Source organism: Lemur catta, chromosome 17 (assembly GCF_020740605.2).
Source record: "Lemur catta isolate mLemCat1 chromosome 17, mLemCat1.pri, whole genome shotgun sequence".
Classification (NCBI taxonomy): Eukaryota; Metazoa; Chordata; class Mammalia; order Primates; family Lemuridae; genus Lemur; species Lemur catta.
In genome coordinates this window covers 50,493,700-50,509,218 of record NC_059144.1, presented here as the reverse complement: position 1 = coordinate 50,509,218, position 15,519 = coordinate 50,493,700, and the positions used below count along the sequence as shown (strand labels likewise).

General features: G+C 63.9%; 2 protein-coding genes across 5 annotated transcripts; both read right to left on the bottom strand.

The window, feature by feature from the left end:
* Positions 1-864: 864 nt before the first annotated feature.
* On the bottom strand, positions 865-8,510 carry OGFR (opioid growth factor receptor). Of its 3 annotated transcripts, none has more exons than XM_045529333.1 (7): positions 8,372-8,510; positions 6,052-6,120; positions 5,304-5,382; positions 4,417-4,495; positions 3,456-3,522; positions 2,676-2,824; positions 865-2,158 (listed from the first exon to the last, which is right to left on the bottom strand). In XM_045529333.1, the coding sequence occupies exons 1-7, from the start codon at positions 8,480-8,482 to the stop codon at positions 1,165-1,167; spliced, it is 1,548 nt and encodes a 515-aa protein (XP_045385289.1). In that variant the 5' UTR covers positions 8,483-8,510; the 3' UTR covers positions 865-1,164. The 3 variants fall into 3 exon arrangements, with proteins under 3 accessions (XP_045385289.1, XP_045385290.1, XP_045385291.1); XM_045529334.1 differs by lacking the exon at positions 8,372-8,510 and adding an exon at positions 6,437-7,569 and having other exon boundaries at positions 6,052-6,115; XM_045529335.1 differs by lacking the exon at positions 8,372-8,510 and adding an exon at positions 7,268-7,569.
* Positions 8,511-10,988: 2,478 nt separating this feature from the next.
* Positions 10,989-15,519, bottom strand: LOC123622758 (MRG domain binding protein). 2 transcript variants are annotated; one of them, XM_045529331.1, is made up of 5 exons: positions 15,292-15,519; positions 14,470-14,591; positions 12,605-12,884; positions 12,450-12,524; positions 10,989-12,042 (listed from the first exon to the last, which is right to left on the bottom strand). In XM_045529331.1, the coding sequence occupies exons 1-5, from the start codon at positions 15,437-15,439 to the stop codon at positions 11,858-11,860; spliced, it is 810 nt and encodes a 269-aa protein (XP_045385287.1). In that variant the 5' UTR covers positions 15,440-15,519; the 3' UTR covers positions 10,989-11,857. The 2 variants fall into 2 exon arrangements, with proteins under 2 accessions (XP_045385287.1, XP_045385288.1); XM_045529332.1 differs by having other exon boundaries at positions 12,803-12,884.

Below are 15,519 nucleotides of genomic sequence, written 5' to 3'. Positions count from 1 at the left end.
AAGTCCTACAGCTTCTGGTGGGCCAGGGCTGGGGGCAGGGGAGGTGGCCAGCTGCGAAGGTGCCCCCCAGCTCCAGTGGAAATAGAGGCAGGAGCCTTCCTCGGAAGCGACTGGTTTGTGTTCCGCCCACCCAAAGCGAGAGTAACCACAGACACTTCCCCTGACCTTGTGCCCGACTGTGGTGTCCCCTGACCGTGGTGCCGGGAGCCACAGCTCTAACTCTGAGCATGATCCGTGGCCCAGGAGGGCCCACAGGTCTGCGTCCGACCTCCGCCACGGTTTGTCCAAAGGCAAGCATGTGGCCCGCTGGAGGAGCCATGAGTTGGGGGACCCTCCTCAGAGGCCCCACAAAAGCTCCCCACCCCAGCGACAGAGATGCTGGTGAATTAGGGAGGGAGGGTTTTGGCTCAGGGGGACAAACCCAGGCTGTGGGAAGGGGCTGTGGGGGGCATGGAGCTAGACCAGAGGGAGGCAGGGGGCCCGGGAAAGCCGTGCCGCCATGTGGAGGGTGGCAGAGCCTGCCCGAGATACGTCACTCAGCCCCAGCGCCTAAACCTGTGAGGAGCCGGTGCACGTGTGTCCCCACACCCACCTTGGACAGGGGACAAAGGCAGCCAGGGGACCAACTGTCCAGCCGTCAGAGGCTCTGGGAGGCCTCGTGCTCGAGACACTTGCGCTCCTCTGGGGGCAAGGTACCTGTGCCCAAAGGACTGGGCAGTCAGGCTGGGTGTGTCTGGGAGGTTGGGCCATTGCTCTGTCCCCCAGGTACTGGCTGGGCACAGCAGCCAGGCCTGGCCACTGTGACCAAGGAAGAAACCAACCCCACCCACTACCAAACAGGGCCTCAGGCCACGCCAGAAAAACTCAAAGTCAAATGAGTTTATTCAGAAAAGGCCTCGCTTGGCACCAGACTAAGAAAACGGGACCCTACCACCCCCAGACCCTGAAAGTCAACTTATAGAGACGGGCACAGAGGACAGTGGGGTAGGGGTGCAACGAGGCGCCGAGGCTCCTGGGGGCCTGGGCCCTCCCTGAGGCAGGGCCTCACTCCTGCAGGGCTACCAGGGAGAGGCCAGCACTGCCGGGTACAGAGAAGAGTGGCACCGGGTGCCCCAGGCTCTGGCTCCTGCAGTAGGGCCGAGGCACTGGCTGGCACCCTGTCCCTTAAGGCTCTGCGGCTCTGCTGGGAGGCCCCTCCCCTGCCGCCTCCCCCACCCCAGCACACCCTTGGGCGGCAGGTCCTGCATTGGGGCCCGGGCCCTGCAACGGGCTCCCAGGGGCGCCCTGCTTGGGCTCTGTCGGGCCTTCCGCATCCTCCTCGACCCCATTTTCGACCTCTCTGGCCTCGGGACACCCTGACGGGGCCGGTGTCTGGGCATCCCTGCTGGCCACCATGGCACAGTCACCGGCACCCTCGTCCACCTTCCTCCGCTTTCTCATCTCATCGGCCACCCTGGCTGCTGGGGGCCGGGGGCAGGGCTGCTCAGCCTCCCCCAGGTCCTGGCTGCCCCGTTCCTGGGCCCCCGCCCCGAGGCCACCCTGGCTGAGGGCGCACCCCTCCAGGTTCAGAGCAATCTTCTCCACCTCCGAGGCGCCCTGGGGGCCGGGCTCCTTGGAGGCCTGCTCGCGCCCGATCACCTCCAACTTCCTCTTCTTGCCCTCTTTGGGGCTCGGGGGCTCTGACCCATCTTCCCTGCGGCCCCCGGCCGTGTCTTCCCGGCTCCTCTCCAGGGTTCCCAAGTCCTGGGGTGCGCTGTCCCCACCCCCCTCCCTTCCTGGCGCGCAGGTCCAACCCTGGGTGCCAGCCTCGAGGAGGGGGTCCTGGGGGCTCTCCCGCCCCTCTGCCTGCTTGGGACCCGCCAGCTGTCGGGGTGGAGAGCTGGGCCTGAACCTATGCAGCTTGTCGTGGGGCCCCCAGACGAACTTGCAGCGGGGCCGGAAGTGCTCCCAGGCGAAGTGCACCAGCTCCCGGCGCTGGTGCCGGCAGCGCACTGCGAACATGAAGTAGTCCAGGGCGCTCTGCCGCACACCCGGCAGCTCCCGCTGCACCAGCGTCTCCTCCAGGAAGAAGCGGGCCAGCGGCGCCTGATAGTGCTCGAGGCCCAGCTCGCCCAGGGACTTCAGGATTCGCGTGATGCGCAGGTTGTTGTGGCTGTGCCTGCGGAGGTCAGGCCGGCAGAAGTTGCGGACGGGCCCTCCCGCCAGGCCGCAGCCCTGGGGGCTGCACTCTCCTCCCACCCGGCTCCACTCGCCCCTCCAGGAGCTTCTGAGCCCAACCACCTCCCTGGGCCCAGGGGAAGACACACCCCAGCCCCCAAGAAGATGGCCATGGGCCCTGGATGTGTGGGCGGGGGTCTGGTGCATCACCCAGAAGGCTGGCCGTCCCCCCAGGGCCCTGCAGGGAGGAGCTGCCGGGGGGAGGGCCAGAGGGGTCCAGCACAGGGGCCTCAGACCCCCCGTAAGGGGGCTGTGCCGGCTGCACAGACTGGCACTGCCCTTGCTTCTCTGTGGGGCTGACCCCTCCCAGGCAGGGGACCGTTTACTTTAAATTCCTACAACTCCCTACCAGGTAAGGACCACCCTACCCTGCGGTGAGGAGGATGCCCAGAGCTTGCCACGCGCTCAGCAGGTCCTGCCCTGCCTGGCCTGGCCCCACCTCGCACGCTGCCTCTCACCAGTTCAGGTTCTGGAAGCGCTTTTGGTAGTTCTGTGCCCGGCACACAGCGCCCGTGTCTCGGTCCTTGAGCCGGATGCCGTAGAAGCCCAGCATCAGCTCGTAGGCCTGGACAAACCGCTCCCTGATCTCCTGGGAGCTTTTGAAAGCCTGGAAAATAGTGCCTCGGAGAGTTCCGGTGGCCACCCCTGGGGCCTGCTGTCCCAAGTGTGCTAGGGTGGCCACGTGGGCGTGGGGCCCCGACACTCCCTCAGGGCCTGACTCATCCAGAGGCCTGGACCCAAACTCTCAGGGAAAAAGGAGATGCATTCATGCGTTCCCCGCTTTCCTCTGAGCTGCCACGAGGTCTCGCGGGGGCCCGAGGGGCTGCTTGACCCCAAAGGGCGGCACGTCTCCCCCCCGAGCCTGCTCACGCACTGCCAGGTGCTCCCGGCCCTCTAAGCCTCTCTCATCCCTCAGGGGCGGCTTCCAAACGTGGCCTCCCACGCCCGCCCCAACCAGGGCAACAGGCAAGCCTGGCGGCTCTTGAGTCTCTCTGGGCTCTGCCCCAGACCCCAGCTGGAGGCAACAGCTTCAGAAAGTGCCGCTTCCTAGGTCCCCAAGAGGCCAGGGCCACTCACAGGGAGATGGTCAAACTAGAGGCTCTTCCGGCCCTGCTGCCTGCCAAGTGGCCCCGGGGTACCAAACTCCTGCAGTCAGATGTGACCCCTGTCCCAGACAGGGTGGCTTCCCCAGGCCTCCCTCTCTGCCCCCCAAGACGCCACCAAGGACTGGAGCTCACCTCGACCTCCTTGAGTGTGAGGGGCTTGGCGTGCCAGTTCACTCCCGGTTCCCGCAGAGGAAACAGCCTGTGGGGTCAGAGACAGCACAGCGGCCTGTGTGACCAGAGACCAGCCCCCAGCTCCTGGGCACATGCTCGCTGGGTGGCCTGTGGCAGCTCACCACCCTCTCTGGGTTCCACGCTCAATCCAGGAGGAGCTGGCTGGGCCCCCCTCAAGTCAGCAAAGCAAAGGGGTGAGTGTGTGCGAGCCTGGGCCAGGAGCCCCAGCCTGCATGCTCCACGGGACAGGGAGAAGGGGGACCCCAGCCCGCACGCTCTGCGGGACGGGGAGGAGGGGGACCCCAGCCCACAGGCTCCGCAAGACGGGCAGGAAAGTGATGCCCACGGCCAGGCTGACTTGCAGCCTCGGCTCAGGGCAGGGCCACACTTTTCTTTCTGTTCTTTTACTCTTCTTTCCCTCACGTCATTAACGCTGCAGAATCACTACTCGCGATGCACCACATGCCAGGAGGGGCTGCCTGAGTACCGCCCAGAGGGCCAGCTTCAAAGCAAGGCACACTGACTTCCGTGCCAAGGCCACAGCCTCCAAGCGAGCTGTGCCGGCGAGTCTCGCCCTAGCACCGCGCTGGAGCCCTGCGCGGCCACGGCCCAGCCGGCAGCCCCCCACGCAGGGCCCGCCCGCCTTTGCTGCCGCGGGGGAGCGTGTGAGCAGCCCGCCTGTCTCCCAGGCCCTCAGCCCCCAGCCACAGAGGCTGTCTCAAAGTGAAGAGCCACGGCGGGGCAGGCCCGAGGCTTCCCTCCACGGCCACCGCAGTGCCCAGTGAGGCCCACCGGTGAGTGTCGGTGGACAGCGGCCTCTGGAAAGGGCGGGGTGCTCAGCGCACACCAGGCAGCAGCGTGGACGAGGGCTCCTGCCGGGGGGGGCCCTTTCCCCAGCCCCTGCCCTCTCTGCTCGACTCACCACTGGATGTAGGAGTGGTTGTCCTCGAGGAGGTCATAGTTGTCCCTCCAGTTCTTAAGAATGTCCTCAATAAAACAACCTGGGAGCCCATGGGGACAAGTCAGCTGCGGAAGCCACCCTGACGGTGCTCGGGGGGACAGAGCTCTTCCCAAAGCTCCCCAGCAACCCCGCTCTCCATCAGGGTTCCTGCGGGTCGGCAGAGCTGCCCACACCTCATCTGACCTGTGACCCACCAACTTGGAGCGCCTGGGCCCTGGCCCTGCTCAGCCTGTGAACTGGCCCTCACTGCTGACGGACGGCAAACCAGGGGGCGCCAGTGGGCCCAGACCCGGCCTGGGTCACAAGGCCATTAGTCTCGGAACTCTGTCCTGAAACAAAGCTGCCGGCCAACCCCGAGCCCACAGCAGGCCCAGGGCAGCAGCGCCCGCTTCTGCGGAGGCCGGGCGTGGAGGCCGCACAGGCCAACGCGTGAGCCACGGCCTGGGCAGGTGCCGTGGAGCTTTACATGCGGACACTGAAATTTTAATTCACATAATTCTCACATCATAAAATAGTGTTCTACTTTAGCTTTTTCAAATCATTTAAAAATATAAAAGCCATCCTTAAGTCGTTAGCTTACACACTGCTTTTGTGAGACGGTGGCAGACTCGGGCAGTTTTGACAGAGACCGTGAGGCCTGAAAAGCCTCAAATGTTTACTCTCCCGTCCTTTACAGAGTTTGCAGACCCCCGACCCAGACTTCACTGCTAAGACCCAAGGCCGGGGCCCTGGAGTCCCTTTGGCCGCCCCCAGGGGGTACTTGGGGCTACCTGAAGCTGCGGCCCGGGCGTGGCGTGCACCCCAAAACCCGGGTCCCCAGGGACTGGTGGCTGCTAAGGGGTACACACCGTTTGGCAGGAAGCGGATCTCGTTTTTGTAGAAACTCAGGTTTGGCATGTCACCGTTGCAGTCCGGTTCCACCAAATCCTGAAGAGCCAGAGGAAGGGCAGTCAGGGACTCACAAAACAGGCTGCCTCCGGGGGTTGCTCGGACCGGCACGTTCTGGGAAGGGGCGTCTGCAAACCTCCAGACCTCCTGAGGCCAGCCAAGACCCCACGAGCCAGCCTGGGCCCCACACTCGCAGCTGCCTCTGACCACCAGCGACCACCAATGGGGGCCAGGCCTGGGAGATCCCCTTGTCCTCTGTACCCCAAAAGGAGCACAGGGGTTGAGATCTGGGGTACAGAGGACAAGGGCTGAGGACAACCACCACCCCAAGGAGGTCGCTGTGATCAGCTGGCCATGTGGGATGGCTGCTAGAACCTGCTGGGGGAGCCCTCATGTGGGGTCACAGACGCACACACCTGCCCTACATGGCTGCTCTGTTCCCGCATTTTAAGACGAGGGTGCAGAGGGTCCCAGAGTTAGGGCAACATGGCCCATCACCTCGTGACTGGGGGAAGGGCAGGAATCGGAACCCATATCTGGCTTGTGCTCTTGAGGGGCTCACCCCAAAACCTCAATAGGCCCAGGCAGGTTTCTGGTAGGACACGGGATGTTCTGTCTGAGAAGAGGGGCCGAAGGGAGGGCCTGGTGTTTCCAGGTGGGCTGCCAAGGTGCTGGGGGGCCGCGAGGGGCCGTGGGGCGGGTACGTACCGGGTAGTGGTGCCGGTACCTGCGCATGTCCTGCACGGCTCGCCAGTTCCGGGACCCTGTCATCCTGGACTGGGAAGAGAAGAGACGGGATGAGGACCCCACGGGAAACCCCACAGCGAGCCCCACCTGCTCAGCCGTCTTTAAGAGGGTGGGGGTTCTCCCACCCCAACCCTTTTTTGGGGGGCTGCTTGTCGGTAGACCTGGACCCTAGTGAGGCACCCAGACACCCTCACAGAACCAGAGGCTCGGAGCAGCCAGGGCTGAGGCCTGCCCTAGTCTTGGGAGTCCCGGCTTCTACCTCAGGGTGGCCCTAGGCCCAGGCCACTGGGCGCACTCCCACGGGGTGTGGCCCTGACTCCCTCCTTGCCCCAAGCCCCAGCCTCACCTCCTCCTCCGGGTTTGCTGGCCACCCCCACTCTGGCCGTAGCCTGTTATGTCCCCCCAGGCCCCCCTCACTCCCATATCATCGCCCCTTGCACTGTGAGCTGACTTGTCCTCAGGCTGTGTGTTCCCGGGCCGCGGCCGCACCACCTGTGGCAGGGCCTGGTGAATGAATGAATGACTGAGGCCCAGGGAGTGGCCTCTCCCTGCCCCACCCACACCCCTCACTGGCCAGAGGCCACGGTGAGGTCACGCCCCAGTAAGGTCAGGCCCTGAGGCTCCTGCCTCTAGTCCTGTCCGGGGTGGCTCCTCAGCAAGATGTCAGGGGCTTCTCGTGCCCCCAACCCCTTCAGCCCCATCCACGCACGCCAGGCATGCAGCATCCAGGGAAGGCCCAGAGACCCTTGGTGAGGAGGGCGCTGGGTAAACCAAGCCCGGTGCCACCTTATTACTGGAGTGGGGGGCACAGCAGCAATAGATCTGGCTGAGGGGGGGGGCCTGGGTGTGACATAAGGGGACACCTTGTCCGTGGAGGCGGCTAGGTTGCAGGATCCAGGAGCTCACAGAGAGGTCAGGAGGCCAGGCCAGCCCCAGAATGCCTGGCTCTGCCCTGAGCTCCAGCTGGGGTCTGGGGCTGCCTCTCTGCTGTGTTTCTAAACCAGGGCCAGAGGGTGACGTTCTCGAGCTGACGGCCAGTGGCTGGAAACCAAAACTGAGCAGGAGCTGGCCCCGCCTTCTACCTGTTCTACTTCCCCTTCTCCCCGGGGCCAGCAGGGAGCCTCCCTAGGTCAGTTCAAGAGGGGGTGTCCTGAATGGACGCTGGCCGTGCACACACCTTAGAGCAGGGTCAGCCCACACATCCCGTGACCTGAGACAAAGTGAAATGGCCTTGCCAGGGTCCAGTGCGGGACAGCTGGGGAGGGCCCCCGGGGTTTGCAGGGGACATAAGCTGTGGCAGGAGACAGAAGGGAAGAGGTCAGAGGTCACAGGCACCTCACAGGACGATTAAGGTGCCTGAACACTGCTTCAGGAGTGTGGCTCCACCAACTCCAGCAGGGACAGTCACCTCTGTCAGAGCCCCACACCATCCTGGGGGCAGAGCCAGACCCCTCCCCACCTCCAGGCTCTCGACCGCATCCGGACCTGCCTTCCTGCACATCAGCGCGGGAAGCACTGCAGGCGCGCTGGGGACGGGGCAGGCCTTCCAGCAGGGCCTCGGGCTCACTCTCACTGACCGCTGCCCGGTTCTCGGGCACAAACCTGAAACTAGCGCTCCCCGCCACGGGCAGGATCCATCCTGGGCCCACGGCCCGATTCCACCCTCCCCGGCTCCCCAACTCGCGCCCCGGGCTGCAGCCCCAGCACCCCCCGCGGCCGGCAGTACCCACTGGCAGCAAAAGTAACCCCTGGCAGCGACAAGTGCCTGTGGGCAACAAAAGTAACCGGCGGGCCGTGCTCAGGACGCACCCAAAGGAAGCCCCCGACCCCCGGCCAGGATGTCGGGTGGGCGCTGCTCCCCGCGCGGGCGGGGCCTGGGGAGGCGCGGGGGGATCAGGGGTGCGGTGTCGGGACTGGGGGCTCCCGCCGGCCGGCGCGGGGTGGGCGCGGGGGCCGCCATGACGCGGGCCAAGCAGCGGCGACGGCAGCGGGAGGGCTGGGGTCTACCTAGACCGCGGCCACCACGGCTGGCGGTGGGATGAGGACGAGGAGGTCCGCGTGTGCCGAGGCACCCCCTGAGGACCGCCACCCACGCGCGGACACATGGGGGGGGCTCCGGTCCCGGGACGCGGCTCTGACGTCACCCCGGCACGGACCCCGCCGGCCCAGCATTTCCCGCGAGGTCCCGCGCCAGGGGACGAGGGGACACGGGCCCGGGGCTGCGGGCCGCCGACGAGGGGGCTCCCCCACCCGGACCCCGGACCCGGCCCGCGGGCCGCACCTGCCCCGCGCCCTCGGCCCCCACGTCCGCGGCCCCCGCGCCGGCGGCCTCGCCGTCCGCGTCCGCGTCGCCGTCCTCCTCCCAGGTGGAGTCGCAGTCGGGGTCGTCCATGCTCCGCGGCGCCGCGCTCCCGGCGGAAGCGAAAGCGAAAGCGGAAGAGGCGCGGGGCGGGGCGGGAGCGGCTCCAGGCCCCGCCCGCCCCGCCCGCCCCGCCCGCGGCCCGGAGGGGCCCCTCGGGTCCCCACCCGTGATGTCCGCCCTGAGGGTGACCGCGGGAGGGTGTCCGCCCGGCCCCTCCCAGAATGCCCGCCTTCCAGCGTTCCCCGAGGCTTCGTCCGCGGGGGCGGGGGGTGCCCCTAGGAGACCCCTCCGGAAGATGCTCCCAGACGGGCCCGTCCCAGAATGTCTGTCCAGATGACCCCCCACGGTCCCTCTGAAGGGTGTCTCCCCGGGGGATGCTGCCCCTAGAGAACCCCCCTTCCAAGAATATTTCTTCCCCTCAGGGACGTCTCCCCCAGAGAAGAACGTCCCCGTCAGCATCATGTCCCCACCTGGGCCCTCAGCGTGCTGGGGCGGTCCCACCTTTCCCTGGCTGCAGGCTGGGGGCCGCTCTCTGCCGGGGGCTCCCCCCAGGCCGCGCACAAGGCCCTTTGCCTTTTCCAAGCCCGGGGGCGTCTCGTCTCTCCAGCGGACAGCCCAAGCCCATCCCGGTGGGCTTTCCTCCTTTGCGTTTTCCATCAGTCATCAGGTGACAAGTTTTGCACTCGAGAGAGGGGGCCACCCCAAGGCTTGAAGCAGAAATTACTGGGGTCACCTCAGGGACTGCTCAGGGGCCTCTCGGAGCCTGGAGGTGGCTGCCTTCTGTTGCACACTGGTAGGCCCCAGGGGACATCTCAGCACCCCATGGCTTCCTCACAGTTTAGCTTTTCTCTGTCCTGCGCTAGCTAGCGGCGGTGTGTCCCTTGTCCCCAGCTCTTACTTTCAGAGGCAGGTCAGCTGGCGCGTTGGACATCGTGTGTGTGGGGGTTGCATCCCATAAAGCCCCCGACTTACAGGTTGCACACAGGCGGGGGAGTGTTCCACTGGGACTCCAGGCCACACTGCCTGGGTGCTTGTGAGTTTGGCCTGGCAGGGCGCAAACGGGGCCCCTGTGGGCCGAGGGGCCTGGGAGGACCACCTGGTGTCTGAGATTGATCGACCACAACCGCCACTCATGGGGGCCGTGTGGCCAGCACGGGCTGCCCGGGGTGGGGTACACTCATGCCTGCTGGGCTTGCCCTGGGCCTCCCCGTTTCTCATAGCAATGCAGCAAAATGTTAACGTAATTGAAATGAGGCAGATTTAATAACGAGGCTTTTCCAGCACATTCTGGGGTCACCGAAGATGCTGTTCCAGATGAGGGTTTAGAACAGTGAGCAGGCAGAGAGCAGGCCCCTCCTGGCCACCCCGTGCCCCCGGAGGTGGTGTTACTTGCCCTGTTTCACCTGCTAGTTCTGTGCTCAAGGGCCAGGCTTCCCGTGGCCACGACTCTAGGGTGGGCTGGCACCAAGCACTGGGTGGGGGCTGACCTCACAGGAGAGAACACACCGGGGGGGACACTCAGCCAAGGAGAGGGGAGTGTCCCCTCACTGCTGCCCCAAGTCGGTTCCTAACTCGTGACAAAGCTGATCTCCTTCGCTTCTGCAGACAGGTACAGAGCTCGCTGCAGGGCTGGGCAGCAGGGTGGGCACGGTGCCCACGGTGCCTGGACAGCAGCGGCTCTCCTGAGGCTTCACCGCAGAGTGGAGGAGACTCGCCAGCTGTAGGTCAGTCCTGGGCTTCGTGCCTTTGGGGTCACCCATGTTCCCCTCCGTGTGGCAGGATGCCACTGACCAGGCTGTGGACTTGTCTGGGTTCTACGGAAAGGGGACCTGAAGGGGTCTCGCCGGTGGCTGGTCTACCCTTGGAGTGCGGAGCGGGCGGGTGCAAGACACTCTTCCTGGGCCGGGGAAGCTGGCTGCCAGTGGTCAAGGCCACCCAACTGTTCTGCCCTGGAGGGGACAGGGGGTCTGGTACAGGCCAGCCTAGGACCCCACACGGGGCACTCTCATCACACAGAGATCCTGGCTTTGCTGCCTCTGTCTGTGCCCTGCAATCAGCGTCACCACAAGGGGACTCCAGACAGCCAGACACGTTCCCAGACGGTGGGGGAGGCTCCTTGGGTGGAGAGGAATCCAGTGGAGCCAGGTGGAGTGTCGAGATGAGGTTGCAGGGCGTGAGGGCTGGCCGGGCCAGGTGTGTCTTGTCGTCACTCAGAACGACTGGATTTCACTCAGCGAAGAACAAGCTCAGCCCGGCAGCTCATCTTGCAGGACACGCCAGGCAGGAGGCGGCCGGCTTAGCGCCCAGGGGCCGCCGGGGCCCACCCTGCTCTGCTCCCCGAACACGTTCGTACTTGACTTCCTCGTCACATCCAACAAGACAACCACTCCAAGTCTGTCACTATTTTGTTTACACATCGTATCAGGGAATGTTAATAAATCTAAGTGTACACTACGATTTAGTTATAAATCTTAAGAAAACAAAACTTCCTATTGGAGGAAAACTTATTTTGGTATCAAAATGACACAACTCCAGGTTGATTTTTTTGTGCTTTAATGTTCTGCAGTCAAATGAAAGTGTATCTCAATCAGCACTGGGCACCTTCTCGCCAGCCCAACGGTGGCACCTGCCCCTCCACCCACGCATCTGGTCTGTCCGCTGTCACTAGGTAATACAAAAATAACCGCTACAAATTCTCTGTATCTGGCATATAAAAACTGAGCAAAAAGTATCTCAGTAGTCATTACCTTAAAACAAAACATCTCAGGAAAATACGACACAGATTTAACTTCTCCAGTATTTTTTCATATAAAACACTAGTAAAATAGGCTTCTTAAAAATTAAATAGTGAGATACCAACCAAATTATATACATCCTTACAGTACAAGTGAATGAGGCAAAGTATCTGGTTCTGAGTTTCCCAGGAGGGGAGGGGCTGTGGCGCGTGCACGGGCGACAGACAGGAAGGCCACATCCTGACGTTGCAGTCAGTGCAGACAGGCTCACAGAGGGACAGACGGACGGAAAGGACAGTCACGCAGGGAAGACGAGTGTTTCCTTCTGAGGACAGAGTGAGGTCGGAGTTTGTATTGCTTGCTAATCCTGGGGCTTCTCCCGGCTCCACCCCGCTCCGAGGGGCCTGGATCCCAAAGGTGCCGCACACGTGGAGCTAATCCGAGGCCACGGGGAGCCACGGGTGCTCGGGAGGAGATGGAGTGCAGACTCAGAGCCCTCAACTGCTGGCCTGGGTCGAGCCTGGTTTTCTGGGTCCACCAGGGCCCCAGCCGGTCTGACTGGAGCCTGGCCTGCCGGCCTCGCTCCAGAGGAAGCCGGCGGCAGTGGGGTGCGCAGCATCAGGACAGTTCCTGTGCGCTGGGGGCGGCCCGGCCCTGCCTGCACAGGCGTCTATGTTCGGCGCCGCTTGGCGGCGCTGGGGCTGGAGGGGTTGCTGTTTGCAGTCAGGACTTTGTCCGTGACCCGGCTGCGCTTCCGCTTGTCCGCCCCTTCTTTGCACCCCGAGTCTGAGTTCTTCTCTTTGTCTTTGCTAGATTTTTCTGCTGCTTTCCCCAAGCTCCCTGAAGATAAAAAAACTGAGAAACAAAATAATTTGGCTGGAAACAGAATATCCAGAATTGAATTTTGTCTTCCTGTTAAGTTAAAAAAAAATCTGTCTATTCCCACGTAACCCTCTGAATCCAAAAGGCATCCCTGTGAGCTTGAGTCCTGCACCCAGGGGCCTCGAGAGAGGCCTGTGCTCCTGAGGGTGCCCCGACCTCGAGCGCCCAGGGTGCACACGCTTGGCCCAGCGCCCGGGGACCTGCCCTATGGAGCTGTCCCTCGGCTTCACTTTCTCTTGCTAGACAGGAACGCGGTCAGCGTTTATCCTGCAGAGATGACCTGCACCACGTCTGACCTCAACTGGGCCCCGTGTGCTGCAGACTGCGTGTCCACCCCACCACACCCGCAGGGCACCAGGGAGGGGGGGTGCCACACTCACCGTCGTCAGCCCCGCTGTGGGGGTCCACGTCTTCCTTCATCTCCTCTTTCATTTCTTCCTCAATAATCACTTTTCCTGTGGAGAAGCTGACGTTCACTGAAAGCCCACGGTGGTGGCCGACACCTGGGGACGCCGGCTGCCCGTGCAGGCCTCACCTTCTGCCCAGCAGCTGCTCTTCAACGAAGTCCTTTCCAATCCCGGAGGCTCCCGAGACCGTATGGGTGGAGGTGGGGTCTGTGTTGGACCCTCACACCTCCCGGAGGCCATGACCTTCACCCTGACCTCCCCAACCTTTGCCCAGGACCAGCCTTTTCTAATTCCCAAACCTGACCTTCCTAGGGCCTGGGCCTCACCTTCTCGGACCTCTTGGATGATCTCTTCCGGAAGGACGAAGTTCCTCTCTGGGTTTGGGAAAGGGAGAATCTCGGACTCATGCTGGCGTTGAGTAGAGTGTTTTGTTTTTTAAGAAACAAAGAAAATGAGGTTTCAGCAAGTCAGTGAAGCTGTGTAAGAGCCCTTTTAGCAGCTCTGAGCAGCTGACGTGGGCTCAGAGCTGTACTTGGGGCTGGGGCACGTGGGCACAGGGTGAAGACCGTCCCTTCTGCTGGCAGGGCTGACCGCGGGTGGAGACCCGCAGAGGATACCACCCGTTGAAGCAGCCGCAGGAGTCAGCAGAGGAGAAAGAGCTAGGGCCGCTACTCTGGGGCTGAAAGCCCTGGTGGTCCCCTGCAGCCCCGAGTGTCACGCAGGCCACTAGGCTCCTCTGAGCAAAGCCCTGTGCCCCAGAAACACGTCTCAGGCCTTAGAGTGATCAGTCTTCTCCAAAGACAGGCAGTGCTCACTGATCGCTCTGCATCCTCCAGTGGGGAGTGTCTGGGGACCAGGGCCCTCCCCCAGGTAGGGCCCCACGACATGATGAGCCGAGCTGCTGGCCCCAGGGAGTTCGGAGGGTGGTGGCCAGGGAGCAGGGCCCGACCAATGCACTCCCCACGCAGGCAGGAGTGGCTGCTCTAGGGAGGACCTTACTGAGTTTGGCAGCCAGCACATCTGGGTCACCAGGGGCTGGCCACCTGGTGCAAACTCTGCACTGGGCTCAGAATGTGCTCAATGAGGGCAGGAAGAGCCGCTCACTTCCAGGGCACATCTATGTCGGGGCAGGCTTCCCTCTCCCTCGCACACGACTGCGGCAGCCCTGTGGCACAGCTGGCTTCTCTGGCCCCTTTCTACGGCTGTGCAAAGGGGGCACCTGGGACATGCCTAGGTCAACGCAAGCGCTCTCTGCCTCCATGGTGTGCTCCAGGTCTCATCAGGAGGGATGGCGTGGCCCTGACACCAACAGGGAGGCACAGACTCGCCCCCTCCACCAGCACAGGCCCCCACTTTCCAGGTGCCTCACCTTGGAGCTCCTGGACCCACCACCTCCTGCTGCCACAGGGCTCTGACACCTGTCTCTTCCAGCCACCCTGCTTACCTAGTTAACCTGCTGCCCTATCAGACACTGGCCACTCTGAGCTCCGTATGGATGGGGCTCTACTTGCCTAGTTCTCAAGCAGCTGCCCAATTTGCCTTAATGTGACTTACATGAGGTCACTCCTTGCTACAGCACTTCTGAGGCCTCCCAAGACAGTGGCCTAAGGGCCTGGACTCTGCATTCTCCCCTCCCCCCACCTGTTGCACGCACGCACCTTCCTAGGGTCTCCACTCCCCAGGTATCTCTCCGGAGACTCTTGCCGACCACCTATTCTAAAGTTGGTTCCCTGGAAAGGTAACCAGCTACCAGCACTAGGGCTGTTTTCACAACACTTTTTGGAGCCTCTTGTTAAGTGACTTGTCCTCCTAGGACGTCACGCTCCCTGAGGAAGGGTCTCATCTGTCAGTGCTACCTGCCACTCTGCCCAGCAGACCCCCAGGAGGCATGGGTGGGCACTCTGCCACCTGCTCAGGCTGACCTTCAGAGAGCAGGGTGTGGGCTGTCTCCCCACTGGCCCCCAACACCGAGGAGGGCAAAGGTCCAGCTCACCAGTGCCTGCATGTCATACATAGTGCTCAGATGGTCCCAGATGACCTTGGATGGGACCTGCCGCCCAATGTTCTGGCTGAATTTGTCCCGGATACAAATCATGTGGAAGTGTCGGTTCACACCTGTGGGAGGAGGCACAGGACAGCAGGTGAGGGGGGAAGGAAAGAGGGCAGGAATGACCAGTGTTCTGCACTGGGGAATGAGCTGGCAGGGGTAGGCAGAGGGGGATCTGCCAGGGTGGAGGGAGGAGGGGATGGGGTGTTGGGTAGAGGTGTACAACAGAGGTGTTGGAGGGGACTGGGGCAGAGGTGTGGGGTGTTATAGGAAGGGACACGGGTGTATGGGGGTATCACGGGGGAAGGGGGTCCATGTGTGGGGAGGTATCAGGGTGTTGTGAGGGGTGGGGGTCAACCCTAGCATGCAGGACAGGCAGGGCTCAGCTTGGGGTATGGGACTGGGCACACTTAGGGTGTTGTGGGGTCTGCCCCAGGTGTGGAGTTGGGTGTCACAGAGGCTGCAGGATCTGCCCGGGGTGCGGGAGGGGCCGGGGGTCTGCCCAGGGTGCGGGAGGGGCGGAGGTCCCAGGGGGCGGGGGTCCGCCCAGAGTGCAGGAGGGGCGGGGTCCGCCCCAGGTGTGGGAGAGCGGGGGTCCCGGGGGGCGGGGGTCCGCCCAGAGTGCAGGAGGGGGCGGAGGGTCAGCCCCGGGTGCGGGAGGGCGGGTGCCGCAGGGGCGGGGCGTCCTGGCGCAGGCCCCGCCCCTCTCGCCGACGGTTACCCGCGGCCCGCCCCGCCCCCACGCGCGTCCGCGGCCTGGGCGCTCACCGACGGGCTTGTGGCCCAGCATGGCGTGGAAGAGGCACACCTCCACCTCGGGGCTCCACACCACCGTCTCCTCCGCCGGGCTGGTGGCCGCCTCCCCCGGGCCCTTGTCGCCCGCGGCGCCCCCGCCGCCCACCTCGGCCTCCCCCATGGCCGCGGCCCGGCGAGCGACGAGCCCCCGGCGGGAGCAGGCGCGGCCACGGGCTCCGCGCAGGCGCAGTCGAGGGCGGG

Coding starts and splice junctions, on each gene's coding strand:
- OGFR (XM_045529333.1), bottom strand. CDS start 8,482: ATGGACGACCCCGACTGCGACTCCACCTGGGAGGAGGACGGCGACGCG. Junction 2,825..3,455: donor TCACACTCAAGGAGGTCGAG/GTGAGCTCCAGT, acceptor ACTATTTTCCAG/GCTTTCAAAAGCTCCCAGGA. Junction 2,159..2,675: donor CGCTTCCAGAACCTGAACTG/GTGAGAGGCAGC, acceptor TGACCTCCGCAG/GCACAGCCACAACAACCTGC.
- LOC123622758 (XM_045529331.1), bottom strand. CDS start 15,439: ATGGGGGAGGCCGAGGTGGGCGGCGGGGGCGCCGCGGGCGACAAGGGC. Junction 12,885..14,469: donor TGTATGACATGCAGGCACTG/GTGAGCTGGACC, acceptor ACTCAACGCCAG/CATGAGTCCGAGATTCTCCC. Junction 12,043..12,449: donor CCACAGCGGGGCTGACGACG/GTGAGTGTGGCA, acceptor TTTGTTTCTCAG/TTTTTTTATCTTCAGGGAGC.